Raw genomic sequence first — 16,218 nt, forward strand, 5'->3', positions numbered from 1 at the left:
ATACCCTCATGTTGTCCAACGCTGGGGTGACTGCGTGGTTGATCCTGTGGGACCTCTGGGGAGCCCATGTAATGCATCTCAGAACTATTCACCCAGGAGACAAAAGGGGGACACATTTTTGCATGGGTTCCTGCACCCCACTGGTCAAGGGTAGCCCAGGGGGGTTAACCCCTTTGCCAACTTCTGGGTGGTGCATGTGTGAGTTCCCCAAGGGCTCTGCAGTATTGTACACCATGGTGTCTGAGAAGTCTGGGGGCTGAACGCAAGCAGCCATGGCCTGTGCAGAACTGCCAGTGACATGATAAAAAGTAGGGAGAGAGGATGTGAAGAGTGCGTACCTCCCCAAGTGACCTTTCCTCATCTAGTACATTGAGGGCCAGAGTCGACCCTTGCTGGGATTTTCTTGAATGAGGGAATGAGAGCAGTAGAGTCATGTCTGTTTGCCACACCTCTCAGCTGCCTTGTTGACCTTCAATCTCATGCAAAGTCCTTCTGCTCACCTCCTGGGCATCAAGAGATTTGGTGGGCCTGGTCTGTGTGTCGATTCCCTGTCCCCTGCCCACCTTTGGCGGGCTGGCACCAATACTGCCCTGGCTGCTATGTCCTCCTCCTACCCCTGCCACTTCCTCTTGCATTAATCCTGGAGATTTCTTTCTTTTAATAACTTTTAAAAAAACTTTTAAGAATATTTTGTTTATTCATTTGAGATAGAAAGCATGAGTGGGGTGGGGGGCAGGAGACTGAGGGAGAAGCAGGCTTTCACCTGAGCAGGGAGCCTGACTCAGGGCTTGATCCCAGGACCATGGGATCATGACCTGAGCCAAAGGCAGACGTTTCACTGACTGAGCCACCCAGGTGCCCCACATTTATGTCAGAGATTTCTTAACCTTGTAAAGGAAAAAAGAATTCTAACCTCATCAATTATACCACCCCTTGGCAAGCAGGGTGGGCTGATTATTCCCCATTTGCTCACCCCCCAGGTCCATTCTGCAGGCTCTCTAGATCCCAGAAGTTTGACATCAGCAGCCATCACCTGGGCTCCCTCCCCTAGGACTTCTTGCAGGCTTCAGCCAATGTGAGACACCAGGAGATTGGAGGGTGGGAGTCTAGAGGTTGAGACATTTCTTCTCCTCCACACTCTGTGCTCTGGGGGGGACAGTTGTCAGTGGCTGCTCCCTTCCATGACCACAGCTCATGCCAGGCCATCCTATTAAAAATTTATTCTGACACTAGTTAAAGATGCAAGGTAAGCTTGTTTAAAGACTCTGGCCATAGGAGAGGTGCTTGGGCGACTCAGTCAAGCGTCTGATTCTTGCTTTTGGTTCAGGTCATGATCTCGGGGTGGTGAGACTCAGCCCTGTGTGAGAGCCTGTTTAGGATTCTCTCTCTCCCTCTGCCCCTCCCCTGCCACTCTCTCTCTCTAAAATAATAATAATAATAATTTAAAATACAAATCACAACTTTACCCAATGTCTAAAAAAAAAAAAAAAAGACTGGGTGCCTGAGTGGTTCAGTTGACCATCTGACTGTGGCTCAGGTCATGCTCAGCGGGAAGTCTGCTTCTCCCTCTACCCTTCTCCCCTGCTTGTGCTCTCTCTCTCACTCGTGCACTCTCTCTTTCTCTGTCTCAAATAAAATCTTTATTAAAAAAAAAAATAAAAGACTATGGCAATAGCAAAGAGACCGTGAGCTCACCTCCAAATATAGCAGAGACAGCTGGGTGTGTAGACCTGGATGGGGGCAGGGCACTGGATGGAAACTTATCAGAGGAGACTTCAGGGTGGGAGGTTCTGGCTGCAGAACTCAAGGTGTGGGATGAACTTGATCAGACACCAAGGATCATGGGATTCTCCCCAAACTGACTTAGCAGGTCTCTTTGCTAAAACTGGGCTTGCCAAAGACAGGATGGGAGCCAAGGTCAAGGCCACATCAAGAAGAGGGCTCCAAGAAGTGTGACTACCATTGGGTCAAGGAGGAGCATTAGCAATGCCTACTCCTGCCTGCATCCCCATCTCCAGGCTGGGGTTAGGGGGCAGGTGACAGCTCCATTCTTGTTAGCTCTGGGTGCCTCAAGAGCCTTGTTGGTTCTAACATAGTTCCCCCTGATTGAAATTCTCTTCAGAATTCCACCTGATGTGCCTTCTGCTTGGTGTCATCACTCTGGCTCCCTACCCTGGGCAAATTTCCTTTCTGTCCATTTATCTGTCATTTGCTCAAGTGGCTTGCAGAGTTGTCCGTTTGCTGCCTCATACCATCAACACCCCTGGTCTAAGGGGAAGATGATCTGAACCCACAGCATTACATAGCAGGAAGCCCATGGGGATCTGGGTTCAAGGCCTGGCCTGGCACTTTGTACTGGCCGTGGGTGTGACCAAGGATAAATGGCAGCTGACCCTGCCAATCAGCCTGTGGTAAGTACTGGGTCTGGTATCATCAACTCACAGAAGGAATATGTTTTGTATGAAAAGAAATGAATGGATGACCAAAAAAAAAAAAAAAAAAGAGCTAATGCATAAAAAGCACCCCCTCGTTTCTTATGTCTAATCAAATTTTAATTTTTAATCATTTATCTTATTTTAAGATACTCTCCCAACCAGCGTCCACACACCTGACTCACTAGGTGAGCAGATGTGCCCTGTTTTGGGTGTGGAACATGTTAGCACCCACCGCCCTGCACCTATGCCCTCTGTCCCCCACAGCTGGCCTACATGCTTATCTAGGGCCTGGTGTCTTTGTGCCTAGACTTGCTCCTGACGGTTGTGTTTATTATTGTCATTAATTGATTGAATTACGTGTCACATGCACTGTGTGAATATGAGGGGAACCAGAGGGAATGGATGATGTCTCTATGAAATCTGGGACGGCCCGGACTCCGAGGCTGGGTTGGTAGTGAACTAGCTGTGGAACCCCAGATGCCCAGGTTGGAGGGACTGTGAGCCCCAGGAAGAAGGAATGATTCTCGAACAGGTTGCCCAGAATGCATCCTTAGTTTCTCCAGCCGCAGCAGAGAACAGGAAACCTAAAACTGTAGTGGACGGATGGTGATGTGGTCTGTGCTGGGAGAAGGGGAAAACCACACAGGTCTGGGGACCAGCCCGTGGCCCAGGAAAGGATGTCCACTCACACATCTGGAGGTGCGTGAAATCCACGCGGAAGGGATGCCTTGAAGGGCACTCCTGTTAGCTTCCAACTGGCTGATTGACCAGAGTCCTTATTTACAGGAGCAGGAAGTCGCTTTGTCTTCCTGAAGTTCTCTATCTTCTCTTTTTCCTATTCTCTTTTGTTTCTTTTAAAGATTTAAAAAATTTATTCATGAGAGACACAGAAAGAGGCAGAGAGAGAAGCAGGTTCCATGCAGGGAGCCTGATGCAGGACTCGATCCTGGGACCCTGGGCTCCTGACCTGAGCCAAAGGCAGATGCCCAATTGCTGAGCCACCCGGGCGTCCCTCCTTTTTCTCTTTTCTCTGCTATTTTGTCTGCCTTTTTCTCTGTTTACTAAGTGTCCACACAGGGAACTGGTTTTTAAATGTATTTAATTTTAATCCTATTTAATATTTAACTTTTGACATATTATACCTGTTGAATACAATGGGATATTTGCTGCTAATTAACTTACACAATATTTCTTTACTTGCCACAGGCTGCTGTGACAGGCTGCTTCATGCCAAAGGGAGGCTCACTTAAGCTGCATGAGGCAGACAATTGTGGCTTTTTATTTGCATATTGTCCACATTAATTTCTTCCTCCCTGTGGGCCCCCTCAGTGTAATGGTTTCCCTCTCCAGCCCGAAATAAATGGTTCAGAAAACAGCTTATATGATCCTGAAAGTAATCAAAGTTCCAGAGAAAATTATTGCTTGAAAAACCTCTGTGGTAGATATGTTTGCTTATTTTTAGTAAAACCAAAACCCAAGATTTTCATATATTGCGTTGCCTTAAAGTCAGGCAGCTCTATCTACAAACATGCTTCTGCCTCTGAGGGATTTATGCCCTGTTTCTGGGAGAGAAGACAGAAAATGCAAAAATTTAGCCGATGACATAAGATCCTCTGCGTTACTGAAACTTCTTTGATGTGGCAAAAGTAGTAACTAGTCTGAATAGCAACAGTCACCAGATCAAGAATGAACTCTCGTGATTATTTTGCTGTGACGGGGAATTCACTACCTCACAGAGGAGCCCATTCCATTTGCATTGGAAAGAACTTCTTTATGCTGACTTCAAATCTGTCTTACTATAACTGATTTTGATCTGCTTTCAGGAGGTTCGATCATCTGCTGAATGGAGAGGTAGATCTCATGTCGTCCACAGGGCTGTTCTCCTGCAGGATAAACTGCATCTGTGGCTCCTCATCCCCTCCATCCTAAGCATTGAGCACTGCCCTGTGGCAGCCTGGGTCCTCCTTTAAGCCCAAATCAGAACACGATTCTCCAAGTGTGGTCTGACAGCTCACAGAAAAGCATATCTTCCCTGGGTCTGGGCACTGGCGCTGCTGCAGAACCAGTGTCTGCCCCTCCCTCTTGCCCTGCTCTGCTCTGCACCACTCTGGCGGGGGGGGGGGGGGGGGGGGGGGGGAGGGCCTCCCTGACAGCCTGCATTACACAAGCTCCCTGGTCAGTGGCTTCCCACTGGGTCTGGCCATGGGTGGGAGGCAGGAGAGACTGGAGGGTAGGAGGGAAGAAAAGGCTGGGGTATTTCTACTCCTCTCTGGAGCAAATCTCCAGTAGCTACACCTCCTCTATGCTCCAGCTTTCCCTGGGTGACCCCAGCCCCAGAACCCTGGTATCCTTCTGCCCCTCTCTGTCCCTTCAGCTCATGGCTGGATGCCAGTCTCTGTGCTGTGCTTGATCTCTGGGGTGCTTAAACCTGCCTGACTTCTCAGCTACCCCTGGTGTACCAATACCTTGCATTCAATTCTTCATGCTTATATACTTGATATTTATATGGAAAGAGAGAATGTATATGCGCTTGAGCCTTGAGCAATGAGGGCTGCTGAACCCACGCACAGTTGAAAATCTGCAGGTACCTTTTGACTCCCCCAAATCTTAACTAATAGCCAACTGTTGGCTGGATAATACTTACTAATGATATAAACAGTCCATTAGCACATATTTTGTATGATACACTGTATTCCTGCAATAGAATAAGCTAGAGAAAAGAAAATGTTATTAAGAAAATCACAAGGAGGGCAGCCCCGGTGGCTCAGCGGTTTAGTGCCGCCTTCAGCCCAGGGCCTGATCCTGGAGACCCAGAATCGAGTCCCACGTCGGGCTTCCTGCATGGAGCCTGCTTCTCCCTCTGCCTGTGTCTCTGCCTCTCTCTCTCTGTCTCTCTGTCTCTGTCTCTCTCTCTCTCTGTGTCTCTCATGAATAAATAAATAAAAATCTTTAAATAAAAAAAAAGAAAGAAATCACAAGGAGGAACGCCTGGGGGTGTAAGTTGGTTAAGCGTCTGCCTTTGGCTCAGGTCATGATCCTGGGGCCCTGGGATGGAGCCCTGCACCAGGCTGGGGAGTCTGCTTTTCCCTCTCCCTCTGCCCCTCCCCCCCTGCTCATGCTCTCTCTCTCTCTCTCAAATAAATAAAATCTCAAAGAAAGAAAATCATAAGGAAGAGAAAATACATTTCTAGTACTGCACTGTAAAAAAAAACCCCACACGGCCTCACACAGTTTAAACCCACGTTGTTGAAGGGTCAGCTGTATGTATATATATAGTTTATGTTTCCCTGTGGACTCCAGTGCGGTGTCCTGCTTCTAGTAATGCAGTTTAAGATTACAAACAGATGTAGGGGCTGGCACTTAAAATACCAGCTGCTCTTATATCTTATTACATGTATTGTCCACTTGTGATGCTCAGGCAATTCCTCTGTGGGAGGTGCCCATTTTGTGCAAGAGGAAACTGAGGCTGAGGAGGGATTTGGTAGAGCCCAGATTTGGGTGAACGGCTGCCCTAACCCTTGACCATTAGACCCCTGGCCTACTCCCCGGCAGCTAAGACCCCAGGTCACGTTGCCTTTCCAGCATTTTCCTGCTGGGCTTCTGGGACCTGAGTGGAGTTCTCTCTGAGCGACTCCTAGTTCCTGAAAAAGAGCCATTCAGGAGCTTCGTTTTTTACACCCAGTCACTGGCTCAGCATCTTTATTTTTTTCAAACGTTCCTGGGAACCTCTTTTCAGAGATTTGACAATGGATGAGCTCAGCACTGATTCCATAAATATCATTTTCTATAAATACACATTCTGTGAAGGCACCTGCTTCAGAATGACAAGCACCTTGCTGAGAACAGCAAGTTTCAGGGTTATGTTTTATTCCTGGCTCTAATTACAGCTGAGGTGGGGTTTCTTTCTTTCTTTTCCTTTATATTTGTAGCCCCAAGGAAAACGTGGAAACCAGAATGCTGACCCTACAAAGTCTGCAAGGTTTTTGCAGTGAAAGAAATAAAACCCATGCAAAAGCGATGGTCTTAAAAAGCCCTCACAGATTTTTCTAGTTGTCCCAGGACACATGCAGCTGAGCTACCCTGGGGTCAATGTCAAGGTCCCCAAACCCTGCTTCTTGATGGGGAGGCTCAGACCCCTGAGGTCAGACTGCCTGGGTTCAACTGGTATCTCTGCAATATTGTAGCTGTGCAACTGTGGGGATGAATTCAGTTCCCTCGTTCATGTTGCGGGGTTAGTGACAGTGTCGCTCTGGCTGACGTGAGAATTAGCTGAGAAAATCATTATATGGGCACCTGGGTGGCTCAGTGGTAGAGCGTCTGCCTTCGACTTAGGGCGTGATCCTGGCGTCCTGGAATCAAGTCCTGCATCAGGCTCCCCGCAGGGAGCCTGCTTCTCCCTCTGCCTGTGTCTCTCTCTCTGTCTCTCTGTGTCTCTCATGAAATAAATAAATAAAATCTTTAAAAAAAAAAAAGAAACCTCATTAAACATTTTTTAAATGTATAATTCAGTGATTTTTTTGTATAGTCACAGATTGTGCAACCAAGAAGTGAATGTCCATGAACTGGTTGGCAGATACCCGAAATGTGGTCTTTCCATACAGTGAAATAGTATTCGGCCATAAAAAGGAATGAGGTACAGATTCATTCTACAACACGGAGGAGCCTTGAAAATATCACACGAGATGAAAGAAGCCAGCCAGGATCTGTAGGAAACATCCAGAAGAGGTCAAATCCATTAGACACAGGAGTTAGATTCGTGACTGCTAGGGGCTGCGGAAGGTGACAGAGGTTGGAGAGAGTGACTGCTGGTGAAAATTCTGGAACATTGGCTGTTAGGACCAATATGCTGTGATCATTCATGCTAGTTTTTATGTAGACGTAAGTTTTCATTTCCCTTGGGTGTATTCCCAGGAGTGGAACTGCTGGGTCATGTGCCAACTCTATGTTTAACATTTTAAGGAAGTGCCAAATTGTTTCTCCAGGTAGATACAGTATTTCACATTCCCACCAGCAGGGTATGACAGTTCCAGTGTCTCCATAGCCTCAGCAGCACTTGTGACCGCTATTTTACTGAATGTGGAGTGGTATCTCCTTGCGGTTTTGATTTGCATTTCCACAATGATTAATCTTATTGAACATCTTTTCATGTGTTATTGGTCATTTGTATATCTTCTTTAAAAGATGTGTATTCAGGGGATCCTTGGGTGGCTCAGTGGTTTAGCGCCTGCCTTCAGCCCAGGGTGTGATCCTGGAGTCCAGGGATCGAATCCCACATCAGGCTCCCTGCCTGGAGCCTGCTTCTCCCTCTGCCTGTGCCTCTGCCTCTCTCTCTCTGTGAGTCTCTCATGAATAAATAAATAAAATCTTCGGAAAAAAAATCATTAAAAAAAAAGAAAGATGTGTATTCAAATGCTTTGCCTATTTTTAAATTGGGCTAAGGGCGCCTGGGTGGCTCAGTAAGTTAAGTGTCCGACTCTTGATTTTAGTTCAGATCATAATCTCAGGGTCATGAGATCAAGCCCTGTGTCTAGCCCCACGTGGAGCTCCCTGCTGAGCCCAGGCTTAGGCTCCGTGCTGAGCAGGGAGCCTGCTTGGGATTCTCTCTCTCCTTCTCCCTCTGCCTTCTCCCTGATGGGGTGGAGGCTTTCCCCCAAAAAATAAAAAAAATAAATTGGTTTACCTGCTTTTTTTTTTTTTAAATTGTAAAAGTTCTTTATATATCCTGGATACTAGATCCTTATCTGATATATGATTTGCAAGTACTTTGTCCCACTCTGTGCATTGTCTTCTCACTTTTTTAAAAAAACATTTTATTTATTTATTTGAGATCGAGAGCCAACATGAGCGGGAGGATGGGAGGGTGCAGAGGGAGAGGGAGAAGCAGACTCCCCACTGAGCAGGGAGCCTGATGCGGGGCTCCCATCCCAGGGCTGCAGGATCATGACCTGAGGCAAAGATGCTTAACTCACTGAGCTGCCCCTGTCTTTTCACTTTCTTGATGGTGCCTCTGAATCACAAAGTTTTTTAATTTGGCAAATCTAATTTGTCTAATTTTTTCTTTTGTTGCTTCAGCTTTTTGCATCAAAGCTAAGAAATAATTGCTTAATCCAAGGTCATGAGGATTTATTTCTATGTTTCTTTCCAAGAGCAGTTCTTAGAAGATCCATTTTAAGTCATTTTTTTTTCTTAAAGATTTTATTTATTCATAAGAGACACAGAGAAAGAGGCAGAGACATAGGCAGAGAAGAAGCAGGCCCCCTACAGGGGGCCTGATAGGAGACTTAATCCCAGGACCCTGGGATCATGACCTGAGCCAAAGGCAGACATTCAACCACTGAGCCACCACTTAGGTGGTGCCCCTTGAGTCAATTTTTGTATATGGGGTGAGGTAGGGGTCTGACTTCATTCTTTCGCATCTGCTCTTCAGTCATTCCAGCACCAGTTGTTCAAAGGGCCATTCTCTCCCCATGGAAGCTGTTGGCAGTTGAAAATCAATTGACCATAAATGTAAGAGTTTATTTCTGGACTCAGTGGTATTCTCTTGATCTGTATCTTTATCTTTCTGCAAGTATCCCCTTCCTTGACCCTTCTCTCTCCTTCATCCTACATCCATCCACTCAACGACAGTAAACTCTGAGTCTGCCTGGGATTGGCACTGTGCTTGGACCCAACCCTACAATGATGTCCCTGCCCTCACAGACCCGACATTCTTCTAGGAGCAGATATATAGTATGCAGGTAAAGAGAGAGATGAAAAAGATGATTTTGGATAGTGATTAGTGCCATGGAAACCAAAAGGGGGTTACATGATAGTGACTGGGGGACATTACAGAGGGGGCTCTTTATATCAGGGTGCTGGGGAAAGCTTCTCTGAGGGTAACCCTGGAGGTCTGAAGCCGAGGTCGGCTCTGCAGGGCTTGGGTAGGCTGTGCCAGGCAGAGGGACGGAATTCACCTGAAGCTGAAACTGATGCACATAGAAGGCTAAACAGAAACATTCAGAAAGAGATAACACCTTGATCATGACACACCTGAAGCCCCCTTGGCTGTGGGTTTCTCAGTCTCTGAGCCATTACCTGCCCTCCACCTTGGAAGCCTATCTGAACAGAATTTTCTGTTGTTAACAAACAACAACAGTGTTCACCCTGCTTGCTCTACTCCTAGACTGTAAGTCCCGTGAGGGCCACAGGAGTCTTGTCTAGCTTGAATTTGCACAAAGGTAGCTCTTGTACGTAACATCTTTATTGCCAAAATTTAAGAATCAAGAGCTTTCTTTTTTAAAAATTTTTAAAAAATTTATTTATGATAGTCACAATGAGAGAGAGAGAGAGAGAGAGAGAGAGAGAGGCAGAGACACAGGCAGAGGGGGAAGCAGGCTCCGTGCACCGGAAGCCCAATGTGGGATTCAATCCTGGGTCTCCAGATCACGCCCTGGGCCAAAGGCAGGCGCCAAACCGCTGCGCCACCCAGGGATCCTGAATCAAGAGCTTTCACAAAGAGGTCCAGATGTTTTTCTTTTCTTTTAAAAATATTTACTTATTTATTTGAGAGTGACAGCAACCATGAGCAGGGGTAGGGACAGAGGCAGAGGGAGAGACAGTGTCTCAAGCCGACTCTGTGCTGACCATGGAGCCCCACACAGGGCTCCATCCCACAACCCTGAGATCACAACTCCGGACAAAAATCAAGAGTCCAACACCCAACCCACTGTGCCACCTAGGCACCTTGTTTTGCTTTTCTGAGACAACCAGAGGGCTTGGCACTGCCGAGCTAGGATTCCTGCCTGGCAATGAGGGCAGAGCTGAGGACCAGTCTGTTCTGAAGATGAAACTCACAGCCTGGGGGTGGGGGGTGGGGGGTGCCGAATGGATGGGATCACCTCCAGAAAAATTTTTCCGTATTGATTGCGTCTTATCTCACATAAATTACGTGTCTGCCCTCTACAGGCAAGTGAGTTTGTGATTCCCCTTGGACACATAATAGGCCCAGTGCCAGGAATAAATGAATGAATGGATACCATTTCCTCAATTCTTGACACAGTTCATTACACAAAGTGTCAAATGTTTTTATTGATTGCTAAGGAAACTTGAATTAGATTGCTTTACGTATTGTGTGGATTTCGATTTAAACCAATATTGACACTGCATTTAGTTCCGGTGTCTTTTTCTGCCTTAGCTGGGCAAGTTGACCTCAGGGTGCTCAGAATCACCCTTCCCTTGAAAACCAGCCCTTTACATTTTCTGTCCAGTAGGGGGCGAGAGCAGCAACGAATAGAAAGAACAGCCGCTAGAGGCGAAATCCAGGCAAGGTGCTCCCTCCAGTGATGCTGAGCTGTGGAGTCGTATTCAGGATGGGAGCCACTTTCCTGGGGCGTTGGGGGGTGGCGGTGGTGGTTTACTCAATATGTTCTGAATAGATAATGCATTCACATGGTTCAGGAACGGGATGGAATAAATAGGATGGCATTTGGTGAAATCTCCCTTCTATCCCCTTCCTTGTGCCTGGTTTCCAGCCTCACCTCCATCACAGGTGTGGCTGTTACTTTTGTGTGCATTTCCAAAGGTTTTTATGCATGTATAAACACATAGAAATATCTATTCACACCCCCAATTTTACCCAAAAGGTAGCAACATCAAAAGGTATGCTGAACATTTTGTTCTGTGCGTTGCTTTGCGTGCTCATGATGTATTTGATAGAATGTTCCACATTAGTCCACAGAAAAGCCACCCCCAGCCTCCCCTCCCCCATCTCTCTTTCACAGGTACCTTGGTTCTCCTTGGCAGGCCTGTGTCATCATCTATTTCTCTAGTCCTCCTATTGATGGGCACTCAGGTTGCTCCTAATCTCCTGCTACTGGAAATAAAGCTCAGTGAATAACCTTGAAAAGAATTACACACATGTGAGCCTGAGTATAGCAGTGGTTGCAGCCCCAGCTGGCAGCAGAACCACCTAGGGGGACCTTTAAATATTCCAACCCCCAGGCCACACCTCAGCTCAATTACATCAGAATCTCTGAGTGTGAGGCCAGGGCATCGAGGTAACTCCAGTGTTCAGCCAGCCTGGGCACCACTGACCTCCAGGGGAACTTGACAGGTCAAGAGCACAGAGACTCATAAATTCACTGGATATCACCACCTCCACTTGGCGGTGTTGCCCACCTGCACTCTCCCACCGGCATGAGAGACCCTGGTCTTCCTAATCTCACTGTAAAGTAGGCTTGTCAAACTTTGATCTTTGCCGACCTACTAATTTATTTTGAAGGTATCTCAGTCCTGCCTTATTTTGGGCTGAGAGTGAACATATGTTTAAGAGCCATTTGGTCTGTCAGGTGGTGGCCCTTGCCCATTTTGTTTTTGTTTTTGTTTCAGATTGGCTTCTTTATATATAGGCAACATGAATTCTTTGTGATTTGGGTTACAAATACTTTGTACTGCTTAGTGTTTTGTTTTTATACTTTGCATGAGATCCTTTTTAAATTTTTTCTTGGGATCCCTGGGTGGCGCAGCGGTTTGGCGCCTGCCTTTGGCCCAGGGCGCGATCCTGGAGACCCGGGATCGAATCCCACATCAGGCTCCCGGTGCATGGAGCCTGCTTCTCCCTCTGCCTGTGTCTCTGCCTCTCTCTTTCTCTCTGTATGACTATCATAAAAAAAAAAAAAATAAAAATTAAAAAAAATTTTTTTTCTTAAAGAAGACTTCTTACATGTTGGAATGTATCCATTTCTTGTTCTAACTTCTGGACTTTGAGTCATGGCTAAAGGACCTTTCCCACTCCAGACTTGTGAAAAGAGCTTCCCATGTTTTTCTTCCATAACTTCTGTGGTTTCCTTTATTCCCATTTAAATCTTTGATGCTTTTTTTTTTTTTGATGCTTTTGGATTTATCCTGATTAATGGGTGTGAGGTACGAATCCATTCTTGCTTTTCATTCCAATGGCCAGTTGTATCATTACCTTTATCAAGGGGTAAGATAAGAGCTGCTTTGGGCTGCTTCAAACCAGAATTTGTTTTTGTGTTTTTATTTATAGCAACACCTGCTCCTATTTTTCTCAGAATGTGATCGAATCCACCTACCCATTTACGCACCCACTGGTTGATTGATTCTTTGTTTGCCACTGCGAATTTTATTATTAATTGAACAGCGTTCCTGACTTTTTGGATTTCTGTTTAGGATTTATCTTAATTACTTAATAACCAACAATGATCTTTTACTGAATATCCAATATATTTTTTCTATGTATGTTTCAGTTAAACCATAGATAAACCCATGATGATAGTACTAGTTTTATCACATTTGAGGAAAGTAGTGTCAGAGTATTTGAGGCTTGCTCAAGGGCTCACAGTTAGGAATTGGTGGGGCTGGGTGTAGTTCCGGTCTAGCCTTTTTACCTGCCTTAACACTGTAAGTGGTCTTTGTGGAATGGCAGGATAAAGAATGAAGAAGTGAGTCAGTGAGGGAGGAAGACAGTGAGTCAGCCCTTGCACTCAGAGGAACCCAAAGGGGGAGATAAGACGTGAATGCAAATAACCAGAATACAAAGTAAACAGTGATCCCACCAGCCTTTTGGAAGCCATCCACTTTGTATCCCCTCCTATTTGAAATGCTTAATTCTTTCCAATTCCTCCCCACCTAGAAACCAGAGTCAAACGCTGGGGTGGGGGCAGTCTCCTTTGGTTGACTGCATGAAGTCACCCACTTGGAGGTCCCCCCTCTTCTGTTGGAGGCATAGAGCTCTGCAGTTCCACAGATTGGGCTGTGGGGGGAGGGAGGAGGAGGAATAAGGAGGATGGAGAGGCAAGGAGGGAGGAGGGGGAAAAGAAGAGGGGGAGAGGAGGAGGGGGAGGGAAGGAGAGGAAGGAAGAGGAAAAGAAGAGGGGGAGAGGAGGAGGAAGGGGGAGACAAGAAGGGGGAGGGAAGAGGGGGAGGGAGGAGGAGTAAGGAGGAGGGAGAGGCAAGGAGGGAAGAGGGGGAAAAGAAGACGGGGAGAGGAGGAGGGGGAGGGAAGGAGAGGAAGGGAGGAAGAGGAAAAGAGGAAGGGGAGAGGAGGAGGGGGAGGGAGACAATGAAAGGAAGGAAGGAGGGGGAGGGAAGAGGAGGGAGGGAGGAGGGGGAAGGGAGGAGGAATAAGGAGAAAGGAGAGGCAAGGAGTGGGAGAGAAGTGGAGGGGGAAGAAGGGAGGAAGGGGGAGAAAGGGAGGAGGGGAGGAGGGGGAAGGGATGCTCAAGAACTGAGCTTGAGGAGGAAGGGACAGGAAGGAAGGAGATGCGGTTGGTGTTGGAGATGATGGGGAGAGGAAAAAAGGAAGAGTGAAGGGTAAGAGAGGAAGGGAGGGAGGTAAGGGAAGAGGAGGCAGAGGGGTTAGGGAAGTGGGAGGAGCAAGGAGGGGGAGGGAAGGGGAGGTGGAGGGAGGGATAAAGAGGGGGAGACGCAAGGAAGGGGAGGAGGGAGAGGGAGTAGAGAAGGGTGAGGGAAAGGAGAAAGAGGGCTTGGGGAGGAGGAAATGGGGGGAGGGGAGCCCGAGCAGGGGGCCGGGAGGGAGGAGGGGAGGGAGGAGCCGAAAGCCCCGCCTCCAGCCCCCGCCGCGAAGTTGCGCAACCTCCTCGGGCTGGGATTGGTCGTCGGCGCGCCGGGACGCCCCGCCCCCGCGGCCCGGCGGCCAATGGGCAGAGGGGGGCGTGGCGGAGCCGCCTGGGTCCGGGCGCGCGGTCGGTGCGCCCTCGGAGCAGCCGCCGCGCCCGCCGCCGCCGCCGCCCGCTCCCCGCTCCCCGCTCCCCGCTCCCGGCTCCCCGCTCCCGGCTCCCCGCTCCCCGCGCCGCCCTCCGCGTCCCCGCCGCGCTCCGATCCCTGCGGCCGGCCCGGGGCACGCTCGGTCGCTCGGGGCAGGGTGTCCCCGCTGCGGGCCTGCGGCGATGGCCACCAAGATCGACAAGGAGGCTTGCCGGGAGGCGTACAACCTGGTGCGCGACGACGGCTCGGCCGTCATCTGGTGAGAGCTGCCCCCGGTGCCGCCCGCCCCGCCGCCGTCCTCGGGACCGCCCGGCCCTACCCCGGGACCGCGCGGCGAGCCCGAGCATCCTCTGGGCTGTCCTGCGGGGGCTCGGCCCCGTGCCGCCACCTTCCCTGATCTGTGTGTGTTCTCCTCCCAATCCAAAGGGTGACTTTTAAGTATGACGGCTCCACCATCGTCCCCGGGGACCAGGGAGCGGACTATCAGGACTTCATCCAACAGTGCACAGGTAGGGAAACGCGCCTTGTGCGGGGGATTCCTGATCTTTTGGGAAATCGTCTACGCAAGGGGCGGGCGGGGGTGGTGAGGAGCTGCAGAGGCCAGACTGGGAGGAGCCTGGACACCCCCGGTGCCTCTGGCGCTGGAGGGGCCAGACTTGAGGTTTTGAAAGGCTCACAAAGTGTGGCCCTCTCTGGACATCCAGAGCCACCAGAGGTGACCACTTGACTCCGGTGCTCCACGCTGCGCTCTCCAGAGGAGACAGCTCCTCTGCCCCCCACCCCGCCCCGCGGGTCACTGGGGTTTTTTTCCCCAAGGGTCAACTCAGTGTAGTTCCAACTTAGTGTTCAGCATCCCCCCCCACCCCCTTTCATCTGCCAGTGAGCCGAAATAAAAACAATGCTGGTGCTTATTGCAGGAGAAAGAAACTGTCAGCTGTATCCTCCCTTCTCCCAAGATCATTGTCAGTGTGCTGGTTATATGTGTGTTGTTGGTTTTTTTTTTGTTTTTTTGTTTTTTTGATTTGTAGAACATAGAGCCAGGTGTGATAGACAACACTCCCTCTGATGCCACTTACGTGAAACTGTAGAAAAGGCAAAGCTGATCTGTGGTGTGAAAAGTCAGAATGGTGATCCCATTTCGGAGTAGATAGCCGCTGGCTGGGAGGGGCCCGCAGAAGGCCGAGGGGTGCGGGAAACGTCTCGTGTTTCCATCTGGGAGGTGGGTACATACATGTGTCCATATGTAAGAAATCATCAAGCAAGATATTTAGGATTTGTAAACTAACTGCACTTCCCCGGGGTGTGTGGAGCCATCAAAAGAAAAGAACACATGGCGTATGTAACCACAGACCCCTTAGTACAGGCAAAAGGCTCAGCCTCCGTGGTAATAGGACCCTTCAGAGCCAAGACTGGAGAATGAACTCTCTCCAGGTCCCTAGTTTTAAAACAGATGTGCAGACAAAGGCAGCAGAGCCTTGAGGATAGGGCAAGGGACCCTGCCTGAGTCAGCAAGGTGGGTTTGAATCACCCAGTGGCCACTTCCTAGCTGTGTAGTTTGGGGCAAGTTACCTAACCTCTCAGGGCCTTGGTTTCCTTACCTGTAATCTTGGACGGCTTTTGGAGGACGACGGGTGACTCAGTGCGTGGAGAACGCTCAGGACAGTACCAATGCGAAACTACATGGTCGGTCATTTGTGAAATAACTAAAAAGGTACGAAATTGTGCCACGGCTTATGTGACTGCTCCTTTCCCTGTTTCCTTAACCAAGTGATTTTTATGCATTTAGACTAATTGAAAGAATATTTATGAAGTGTCTACTATGGGCTGGGTGGTACGAAGGTTTGGTTTTGTTTTTTAATGTTCTCCCAATTAAAATGTGTCCCTGACAGCTGCCTCTCAATAGGCAGTCACTCATTGCTTTTGTAAAGGGTTGGCTTAAAATATCAGATGTGTAAAGTACGATAAGATCTCACACGTAAGTGTGGAGAGTCGATGGCTTGGATTTGAACTCAGGCCCCTGACTCAGGAGCCCTGCATCTCGGCCATCCCTACCCTTCCT

The 16,218-nt window shown here is 48.6% G+C and overlaps 1 protein-coding gene across 1 annotated transcript in view; it reads left to right on the forward strand.

The window, feature by feature from the left end:
* Window positions 1-14,140: 14,140 nt before the first annotated feature.
* COTL1 (coactosin like F-actin binding protein 1) overlaps window positions 14,141-16,218 on the forward strand; it is a 35,886-nt gene continuing 33,808 nt past the window's right edge. Inside the window, exons 1-2 of the mRNA XM_041772078.1 lie at window positions 14,141-14,418; window positions 14,586-14,668. Of these exons, the coding sequence (XP_041628012.1) occupies window positions 14,342-14,418; window positions 14,586-14,668 (160 nt within the window). The 5' untranslated portion in view covers window positions 14,141-14,341. The remainder of the gene's footprint in view (window positions 14,419-14,585; window positions 14,669-16,218) is intronic.

Source organism: Vulpes lagopus, chromosome 10, assembly GCF_018345385.1.
Source record: "Vulpes lagopus strain Blue_001 chromosome 10, ASM1834538v1, whole genome shotgun sequence".
Classification (NCBI taxonomy): domain Eukaryota; kingdom Metazoa; phylum Chordata; class Mammalia; order Carnivora; family Canidae; genus Vulpes; species Vulpes lagopus.